Source organism: Sinocyclocheilus rhinocerous, unplaced genomic scaffold (assembly GCF_001515625.1).
Source record: "Sinocyclocheilus rhinocerous isolate Xijiao unplaced genomic scaffold, SAMN03320098_v1.1 scaffold1290, whole genome shotgun sequence".
In the NCBI taxonomy this organism is placed as follows: Eukaryota; Metazoa; Chordata; class Actinopteri; order Cypriniformes; family Cyprinidae; genus Sinocyclocheilus; species Sinocyclocheilus rhinocerous.
In genome coordinates this window covers 159125-170425 of record NW_015652269.1, presented here as the reverse complement: position 1 = coordinate 170425, position 11301 = coordinate 159125, and the positions used below count along the sequence as shown (strand labels likewise).

Below are 11301 nucleotides of genomic sequence, written 5' to 3'. Positions count from 1 at the left end.
GTGTACTGCGTTTGGCTAACTGAGACTTGACATTTGCACTTATATATTGTTGCTCTTTTGTTAGTTTTGACTGCTTTTATTGTCCTCATTTGTAAGTCGCTTTGGATAAAAGCGTCTGCTAAATTACTAAATGTAAATGTAATGTACATGAGTACATTTATAGAAGCAACTCAAGTAAAATCCATGATAATAACTTAATAACTTAACTTAAATATCAAAATAACAATTAGGTTACAAATTATGGAACAAAGTAATGGTATTTGTTTGGTTTTCGAAATGGATCAATCAGAGCAGACTGTGCTTGTCGGAAGGAGGGACTTTGTAGAAAACGAAGCGTTTGAGAGAGGCGGGGCATAGAGGACCTACAATAATGTACAGTATTTGAAAAATAATGTGTTTTTTGAACATTAAAGCATGTCAACATATTCTGTTACACCAAATACACAAAATAATGATCTTTAAAAAAGCATCATATGACCCCTTTAACATTTAGAAGTGAGTGAAGAAGCTTCAGCGGAGTCCTGAGTGTTTGAGGACATACAGATGAAGAGTGAGTTACCCTGAGGGGGCGTCAGCGGCAGGCCCCTCTCCTGACACCAGCCGATGGGATGAATGTACGGGCTGTGAGCATCACACCTACAGTGAAGAGGAAACTGAGAACATTACCACTTCATTTTCAATAATAAACCTATTCATTTCACACTGCACCTGATATATATACGGTACTATTTAATTTAACCCCTTAACTGTCACCGGGACGGGAGCGGGACGCTAGCGGGATGCCTAAGTTTACTTCAATATATTATGAATAAATCCTATCCTAATCATGGCAAACTATATGTCTTTGGAAAGGTCTAAGACTCCTAAATAGATATTTTACCACTGTTTGTTGTTAAAAATTATGTAGGAACAGTAATAGATTAATTTATGACAAGAGTGCACCTCAAAACATATACTTCATAACAGGAGTTCTGACCTTTGTCACAAAAATTATTTTTCGTTTGCTTTTTTGAAATCGGACATTGCGTTACCATATAAATGGTACTTTAATATCTTTTAGCATGCTCCTCCCCCTTAGTTCGGGGTGTCATATTACAAAATGTATTACGGTCTTTTGGAATCAAAACTTTTTATAATCTTGACAAAATACATATCGTCGGAAAGGTCTCAGTCTCAGGATTTCATATTTGGCGGTTATTTTGTGATAGAAGTAAAGGCTGATTTATACTTCTGCGTCGGACCTACGCCGTAGCTTACGCATAGACGCACAGTCGCACACCCATACGCCGTAGCCTGACGCGCACCTCTCCAACAATCTAACAGCGCGTCAATTCTACGCGGACTGCAAGCGCTGTGATTGGTCTGCAAGAACCCCTCCCTCCATATGTACTTTTGTGTGTTTATGTGTAGTTTTGTGTGTTTATGTGCACTTTAATATATTTTAATGTTATACCTTCTTATATAAAATAAAACAAAGCAAAGAACAAGTGTCTTATCATTTATTATACTACATAGCATTATACATCAGTAGTTGTCCGCAACAAACAATGTTGATCTGCCGTGGTACAAGTCCTTGTGCAGATTGAAAGAATGCCATTATCTCCTGTTCCCCTAAATAGATATTTTACCACTGTTTGTTGTTAAAAATTATGTAGGAACAGTAATAGATTCATTTATGACAAGAGTGCACCTCAAAACATATACTTCATAACAGGAGTTCTGACCTTTGTCACAAAAATTATTTTTCGTTTGCTTTTTTGAAATCGGACATTGCGTTACCATATAAATGGTACTTTAATATCTTTTAGCATGCTCCTCCCCCTTAGTTCGGGGTGTCATATTACAAAATGTATTACGGTCTTTTGGAATCAAAACTTTTTATAATCTTGAAAGGCTATGGCGTAGGTCCGACGCAGAAGTATAAATCAGCCTTAATACTGAGAGAGAAATTTATACATTTGTGACATAAAAATGCATTTAAAAAATTCAATGGAGTTTGGCGTTACCATATAAATGGTACTTTAATATCTTTTAGCATGCTCCTCCCCCTTAGTTCGGGGTGTCATATTACAAAATGTATTACGGTCTTTTGGAATCAAAACTTTTTATAATCTTGACAAAATACATATCGTCGGAAAGGTCTGAGTCTCAGGATTTCATATTTGGCGGTTATTTTGTGATAGTACGGCATAAAGGCTATGGCGTAGGTCCGACGCAGAAGTATAAATCAGCCTTAATACTGAGAGAGAAATTTATACATTTGTGACATAAAAATGCATTTAAAAAATTCAATGGAGTTTGGATGGCACCCGGTGGCTGTTTGTGGTATGACACCTAAACAAAATTGCATAGGAACCTCTTTTTTTTTTTATATCAACTTCAAATTTGGAACATAACTCATTTAGACATATGGCTTTAATTTCATATCAAATTTGGATTAAAACCTATTTTGTAAAATATTTATTTTATATAAAATAAAATAAAAATAGTACAGTACATTTTCTTTACAGTAAATTTAAACTTCTATAACTTTTTTTATGCTTTCATTTTTTTGAAATGATTTCACTTCTGCAATAATCTGCTGATTGTCTTCTTTAAAAAGAGACTTTTGAATATGTCTGTATTCAAAAGTGTTCATGAATTATAACAATGTAAGTTTGACTAGTGCACTTTCACGTCTATGTTCAAAAAGGGGGGGGTGACAGTTAAAAGGTTAAACAAACATGAACAGCAGCTGTAACTCACCAGTAGTCATACGTGTCGTCCCAGTTATCAAAGTGAACCAGGAAGCGGTTGTCCACTTTGTCTGTTACCGTGGCAACACAGATGAGAGACGGGTTCATGCGGTCCACAGCCTCCAGCTTCATCCCCAACTCAAACCCACAGTCTGTCTCTGGCTGCACAGTCAGAAAACCAGCTCTATGTTCACACAGAGTCCTTGGGTAAGAAACCGCAGTACAGGACTAGTGTTTGACTCACTCTGACTGAGCTACAGAACAACTCCTTCGGTGCGGCTTGTGATCTGGTGATCTTTAGGTAGTTGGACCAAGAAAACTCCTCTTCTTTACATCCTGCGAGGGAACAGGGTTGAATGGTTAAAATAAAAACCATTACACAAACTATAATGTACGTGAATTTATAATATAACTGTATGTTAGCACATCTATAGCAGCTGTGATATATAACAGGTGTTAATTTATTTTTTAAAGTACATGTTTTTTAACTATATTACAGCAATAAGACATAAGAGGCCATGTGTTAAGATTTTCTTGACACAAGTCCCCTTACCATGGTAAAATCACTGTACCCTGGCCAAAAATATGACAAAAGACAGAAATATTTCATATAGAATTACATTCATTATTACTCACAGAAAGCACTTTAAGCTAAGTAATACAGTTCATTAGCCAACTGTACGAAACAGCTCAAGAAACATTTCTTATTATTATCAAGCTTAAAATGCTTGTATAAACTGTGATATACTACCACTAATCAAACGCTTAGGGGAAAGAAAAACAAAAACAAAAAAAGAAAGAAATTAAGAGTTTTATTCAGTAAGGTCATGTTTAATTGATCAAAAGTGACAGTAAAGACATTTATAATGTTAGAAAAGATTTCTATTTCAGATAAATGCTGTTCTTTTGAACTTTCTATTCATCAAAGAACCCTGGAAAATAACATGTATCACAGTTTCCACAGAAATATTGTGCAGCACAACTGTCTTCAACACTGATAATAATCAGAAATATTTCATGAGCAGCAAATCAGCATATCAGAATGATTTCTGAAGATCATGTGACACTGAAGACTGGAGTAATGATGCTGAAAATACAGCTGCGCATCACAGAAATAAATTACATTTCAAACCAGAAAACAGTTATTTTAAATTGGAAAAATATTTAACAATATTGCCGTTTTTACTGTATTTTTGATTAAATAAACTTAGCCTTGGTGGGCAGAAGAGACTTTTTCAAAAACATAAAAAAATCGTATTGATTCCAAAGTTTTGTTTAGTGTATGTAATTCAACCTAGAATTGTATGTATGTACAGTCAAACCAAATGTTATTCAGACACCAGATATAATTTTTGATATTTTTTTACTAGTTGGGTGCAGGACACTATAGTTCATTTATGTAAGTGAGGATAGCAAAATAAAGTAAACTGTGACAAATTATACCCAAAAATTCTCCATACAGTGAATGGAGAATCAGTAAAACTGATACAAATTTGGGACCAAAAATGATTCAGACACTTTGACCTAACCTTGTTTTGCTTCAGTGTTATCTAACATTATCAAGATGAATTTGTTCCGACACAGTTTAACTCTGAGTTCTTCTCATATTTTATTACCATTTTCTAAACTATAGTGAATAAACTGTGATAATGTGTGAGATGTTGAAGGTGTCTGAATAAATTTTGGTTTGACTGTACATCACATTGTATGTTTAGGATCTGTTTATTTCTGGTTTGGTTTGTAAGTCACCTTTTGGGGTGTAGAGCTTGTGTCCTGTGCTCTCACACCATCCAGCGGGGTGAATATCAGGGCAGCTGGCGCTGACCCAGAAGTCATGGCAGTCAGAATAGCCATCAAAATGAAGGCGCAATCTGAAGCCACAGACCTAGAGAGCAGAATGACTGGTCACTGAGATTCAGATAGCTCTGCACTGATTATAGTCCAAACCGTCAGAATGTGAGGTGTGCAGCGGTGTTTCAAAGTACCTCAGCGACTGTCAGGACGAAATACATGGAGGAGTGCTGGGGGTCGATGCCTTCTAACTTCATCCCCTGTCTGAAGCTGTTCTTAATCGTGGGAACCCTCTGGGTCTAGACATGGATAAATGTTAATATTGAAAAACAGGAGAAAAATCCATGACTGAACTATAAAGTGCTTGTAATCTCTACTCCGTATTGAAATGAGTCAAGTTAATGTTCTGTGCTCTGATAACACATCACAGCTGCATCATAAAATGTCACTGGAGTTTAAGATGAAAATCACTGGTACAGTGGCGTTATTCCCTTCCTACAGTGAAATACAGCAGTCAAACCTCCTGGAAGTGTCTGGCTGGAGCGGCCACAGCTTTCTGCTGCTCTAGATACTGCGGCCAGGACCACAGCTCCAGCTTACTCTCTGCTGAGCCTACAGAGAGAACTGTTACATAGTTATGCATGCAAAGGACACTGTTTGCATGATCTCTTTATCAGTATTAGCAGTTTGTAAAAACACAGAAACTGACTTCCATTGTAAGCTCACAGTGGTCAAAGCAATGCCATTTTTCATGTTATTTTAGTATAACTGAGATAGTATTATAGTTTTTATAAATTTTTTAAATTAGCTTTTATTTTAATTTTTTACTTTTAAATTTAATGTTTGCTAAAGTTTTAGTTTTTTTTGTGTTTTTGTCATTTGTACAATTTTTTAAATGTCTGTATACTTTATATTAGTTTTTCATTTTTGTAATAATTGTAAATCAAGTTAAAGTAAATGAAAATGAGAAATGTTTTGGCAACTGGCTGAAATAATATTTTTTAAAGATTTTGTTTAATATATATTTTATTTTATTTCGGTAACAATTTAAAATTTTTTCTTTTTTTGGTTTTGGGTTTAGCTTTAGTTGCAGTTAACTAAATTAACATTTGTACATCTAAAGTTATATATATATATATATATACACACACACACACACACACACATATATATACATATGTATATATATATATATATATATGTCTATCAAAATCATGTTGGTAAGAAAAACAAAGCCTGATTTCGACCATCAAGGCCACATCATTTTCAAGAAGTAATGCAGTGATTGACAATTGTGTGGGTGCAGAGTGCAAGTGTATAAAATCTAACTTTAGTTCATTAGTGATGGTTTCATAAAATAAAAGTGTGATGAAGTACCTGCTTTGTTCTGTCTGCCATCCATTTTTAAAGCCTCCACTTTCTCCTCCTTTTAATGACACATGCATTTCATTGCATTAGAACTAATGTAAAAATATACATCAAGCACAGCAATGAGATTAATTAGCAAAAGAACTGCACCATTGGCTCAGCATCAGACTCTTCCTCTGATGGGCTGTTGTATTCCCTCCTCTTTCTCTTCTTCATGGGCTTCAGCATTTCATGCTCATGATAGATCACCTGTGCTTCTGCAATCCCTGCAGGACTAAAGCATCCATACAGAACATCATACTGATAGAATAACCTCAATATCCTTAATCTGACTGTAATAAGTACATGATTTTTTTTTTTTTGAATAGCAGAAATCTGCTGCATACATATTTATATATTGCATGAGAAAAATAGATGTGTAAGTCTAGTAGTTAATTTACTGTTCAGCCATCGTCTCCCGGCGTAGCTCTGTCAGGTACGTCTGTTTGCCCGGTGTCTCAGTGCGCTTGCTATGAGCTGGACTGTCCTGAGCCTCCATACACTCTCTCTGAAGTCTGTCAGCCTCCACAAATGCACTGGACCTGACATTCCCACCTGCTGAGACGTCTGCAAGCAAAGACTCCCGTTTGTGATGGTGCAATTGGAAAGACAAATGCTAATATCTTTAAGATTTGATGCATGTTAGATATTGATTACAGGATCCTGAATTAACGTTTTCACACCTGCAAATGGTGCAGAAATTGAGAAATTTCAATATTTCTCACCGGTTACTGAACTTGTCATTGGACTACTGTTCTTCCAGCTTGAGTTAAACTGTAATAAATTTGTAATAAATAAATTTGTCTCCAGCCTGTTTCCACCCAACTGACATTTTACTGATGCTGTAATATAAAAAAAAATTGTTTTTTTAAATCTGTATCTTTTTTTTTTAAGATTTACTCAGATCTTCGTAAATGGAGAGCACAACTGGCTTACTAATTTCACACATCATTTAATATTATTAAATTAGTAAAAATCAGAAGATGCTGCTCTTCTAAGAGGACTGCAACTGCCTTTGTGCGATGAAGATTATGAGTCTGGATACAATAGGACAGCTCACTCTTATTCTGTATAGTGAAAAAATATTCAATCTTTGCATATAGCAACAATCTTTATCATGCAGTTAAACCCGCTGCGGTTTGAAAAGCTGCCTGTGATGACTTGGGCCATTCAACTATAATATGCAAAGTGAAGTTCATGGGACAATAAAAATACTGATATGGTGAAAAATGTTCAGAATTTAGATTTTGTTAGATCATTTCACTATGTATGAGGTCCAAATAGATAGAAAGCATCCTTGAACATTACAATAAAACAGCGCTTTAATAGGAGTAACATACTGATGCAGAGGCATGTGTAATTCAGCCCTTTGATTGACAAAAAGTGTTTCCAAATTAGTCAATACAAGCAAAATTTTATTGATAATTAGAATTTCAATCAGCTACATCAGTAAACATTTCGATGTGCCAAACTATTTCTTTAAAAAGGAAATCCTTGGATGGAAACTTGGCTTGTGTTTGGTTGCAGGTCCTAATAAAGCAACTAAGCTCATTTTTACTCCTGCTTGGTTAATTTTGAGGCCTGACTGATTATACTTTTGTTTATAAAATGCTATAAACTGACAGCCAGACTTCAAAACATCATAAAGCCATGCTTGTAATAATCCAGAGGCCTCTAATGAATAATTACCTGGTTTCTCAGCTTGTTTGATATCAGCTGATTTTGTCTGCGCTCCTTCAGTGGTCAGGTTAGCAGAGCCTATTTTCCCTTTATTGATCACTTCCAGTGAACCAGTATCACTAACACATAACTGTAAAAAGCAGAATAGTGTTGTTGTTATGCAGTAATAAAAAGTAATACATATTGCCGTCAGGAAGTATTCAGCACACTAAGTAAATGCTTTCTTTTCCCACTCCAGTGATAAGATTTCTTCCACTCCTTCAACAGAGATTGCCTTTCTGTTCATCACTTTGACTGGTGAGATAGCAACCTCTGTCTGCAGTTTTTGACATTTTAAAGGGGTCATGAACTGAGAAATCAAAATCAAAAAATATTTTGACATATAAGAGGTCATTGTACTATAAAAACGTCCTGTAAGTTTCAGAACTCAAAACTTTCTCATTAGTCTAAAAACAGCTTAAATTGAAGCCAATCTGCCAAAAGGACAGCTTGTGGAATGTGCCACTTTATGACGTAATAGTGTGTCTAAACCCCGCGCCTCTGCAGATTAAGATCAACGCCTGCTTCTACATCACTGTCTGTTTAGCCCCGCCCACAGATTCCACAACACTGCCTGTTTTGCTCCGCCCACCGATTCTACATCACTGCTTGTTTAGCAACGTCCACGGATTCTACATCACTGCTTGTTTAGCAACGTCCACCGATTCTACAGCACTGCCTGTTTAGCTCCGCCCACCAATTCTACATCACTGCTTGTTTAGCAACGTCCACCGATTCTACAGCACTGCCTGTTTAGCTCCGCCCACCAATTCTACATCACTGCTTGTTTAGCAACGTCCACCGATTCTACAGCACTGCCTGTTTAGCTCCGCCCACCAATTCTACATCACTGCTTGTTTAGCAACGTCCACCGATTCTACAGCACTGCCTGTTTAGCTCCGCCCACCAATTCTACATCACTGCTTGTTTAGCAACGTCCACCGATTCTACAGCACTGCCTGTTTAACTCCGCCCACCAATTCTACATCACTGCTTGTTTAGCAACGTCCACCGATTCTACAGCACTGCCTGTTTAGCTCCGCCCACCAATTCTACATCACTGCTTGTTTAGCAACGTCCACCGATTCTACAGCACTGCCTGTTTAGCCCCGCCCAGACTCCACATCACTGCCTGTTTAGCTCCTCCCATCGATTCTACATCACTGCCTGTTTAGCTCCGCCCACCGATTCAAGCATGTAATGCAGAAAATGCAGAAACCAAATGATAAAGATGCTCTGAAGACAACAAGACGCTGTGCAGTGCCAAGCTGGAAAAACAGCCTTTGCATCGCCTTCCTTCTGATCCCAACATTAGGAAAGAGTGGAAGAACTTTATTTTTAATGAAGATCCTGATCACGTCAGTAAGAACTTGGTTCTTTGTTCACTTCATTTTACCGCGGATTCGTTTACAGACAAAGGGCACAATTCAACACAGGATTTTCAGAAAGATTGAAACTGAAAGACAATGCTGTACGACTATATTGGATCCGACAGTAATGGCGCACCACACAAGTGTGAGTAACTGTTTTTATTACGTGCTCACTATTGCTTTGTCTGTTATTACTGATGGTTTGATATGTATTTATGTGTTTTTAACCTAAATCACAGCAGCGTCCATCTATGAAGGCTGTAGGCTGTTAAACATACACAGCTGTTAGCCAATCACAGCAGTGGGCGTTTGTTTCTGAGTCTACAATCCAGGGGCATGGGAAGATGTTTTAGGTTGTGGCCGGGGGTGCTGTACGCGCGGGGCGATAGAAGCTATATACACTTAGTGAAAATATCAGTATTTTTTTGTGATATCATATGCTATTTACACTAAGTGCAAATAGCTATTCTATTTATACTATGTTAAAATAGCAGGATATTCTGCTAATTACTTATTGCAAATAGTGGCAATTATCTGCACCTCAGCATTGTAATACATTATAAAACAGTGTGCAATAATAACTTATTGAGTGTAAATTTTAATTTTAATTCAAATTATTAAATGGATGCCACCTTATTGGGACAAAAGCCCTCACTACACCTACCATAACCCTACCTACCCGATACTTTATTTTCAACTTTTTGATTATTTCCTTCCTTTTTATTAAAAATAAATGCTTTTCTGATGTGATTTGAAATTTGAAAAGGGAGAAAAAAAGTTCGCCAAAAGGCAGATTCGAACCCTGGTCGATCGCGTCAAAAGCAAGAGTAGGCTATAACACACACTTTACCATCTACACCACTGAATCTGATGATTAATGACCGTCTTTTGTAATGTTGACTATCCCAATCACACGGTGCTGGGTGGAGTTAGTGTAAATAGCCTTTGCCAACAAGGCGGGCTATTTGCACTTAGTGTAAATAGACACTCCGATCTTTTTCAATTCCCAACAGTTAAACAGTTGAACCACAGAAAAAAACAGGGGGTGCTGCAGCACCCTCAGCACCCCCACTTCCCGCGCCTATGCTACAATCCGTCACACCTATTCAAACAGAGCGTTCAGATGAGGGGGTCAAAACAGGACAGAAAATAGCCTTTTACTTCTAAATGATGATGTATTTTGATGTAAAAATCTTGATAACATTATAAGTGGACCTCAGAGAACCGTACAAAATAATAAAAAAGGCAGTTCATGACCCCTTTAAATCACCAGATCTTCCCTCTCTACACTGGTCATCATGGGAACTGCACTCCACTGGGCTGATACCAGGACAGGCAGATCCTTCAGGGTATCGGTGTCTAAATCACATCGGCTAACTACTGGGGTGCCTCAGGGTTTGGTGTTTGGCCCTCTCCTCTTTCCATTATCCACAAAATCACTGGGACCTATTATCCATGCACTCAGATTTCCTAGCACTGCTATGCTAACAATACAGAGCCTGCCTTGTAGACGACACCTCGGCCTGGAAGAAAGAACGTCACCTTCAGCTCAATCTATTTATAATGCCATCCATTTCAGGCAGGAACTTCTCAAACCACATCCCAAAGATCACACAATCATGCAAATTTACACTGTACAACATCAGGCATTTAAAGTCACTTGAGCGTTTGATTTAACATTTTGAGATGTTCCTTTGAGCATTCGATTCATTATTTGAGTATTTTTTATTTTATTTTATTTTTATTATGGCAGCATTGTATTGGATTACGAAAATCAGTTATCAAACACAATATTTATTTTTGTTAGAGTTTATGCTTCACCATATGAGGAGATCAAATGGCATTTAACTGATCACTTGACAGGCTTTTTTTTTATTTGATTTTTATTGTTTTAGAATTGGATTTTCATAACATATGGCAATTTTGGGCACTTGGTTTATCATTTCAATTATGCAAGGAAAAAACCTTCCTGCATTCTTAACATGACATGCATATGTTGCAGAATTCCTCATTTATAAGTTGCTTTGCATAAAAGCATCTGCTAAATGAATGTGTCACGAATCCTGTCCATGGACTTCCGTTCGATCACCACCAGAGGTCACCCATCCATTACATTGACTCTCGCACTACACAAACTGTTGCATGTCATCCCAGACTACATATCCCATCATCCATTGCACTAATTGCACACAGCTGTAACCAATCACACATTCACTATATAACACTCACTCAGATCCCTTTTCAGGGCCGAGTATTGTAAGCGCATATCACTCACCTAG

General features: G+C 37.1%; 1 protein-coding gene across 1 annotated transcript in view; it reads right to left on the bottom strand.

The window, feature by feature from the left end:
- The window catches only part of LOC107714262 (lethal(3)malignant brain tumor-like protein 1), a 20144-nt gene that overhangs the window by 4181 nt on the left and 4662 nt on the right, over window positions 1-11301 (bottom strand). The window contains exons 4-13 of the mRNA XM_016520074.1: window positions 7623-7743; window positions 6335-6500; window positions 6045-6168; window positions 5904-5952; window positions 5047-5138; window positions 4721-4825; window positions 4485-4620; window positions 2980-3071; window positions 2746-2897; window positions 560-636 (exon numbers count right to left, since the gene is read on the bottom strand). Of these exons, the coding sequence (XP_016375560.1) occupies window positions 560-636; window positions 2746-2897; window positions 2980-3071; window positions 4485-4620; window positions 4721-4825; window positions 5047-5138; window positions 5904-5952; window positions 6045-6168; window positions 6335-6500; window positions 7623-7743 (1114 nt within the window). The remainder of the gene's footprint in view (window positions 1-559; window positions 637-2745; window positions 2898-2979; window positions 3072-4484; window positions 4621-4720; window positions 4826-5046; window positions 5139-5903; window positions 5953-6044; window positions 6169-6334; window positions 6501-7622; window positions 7744-11301) is intronic.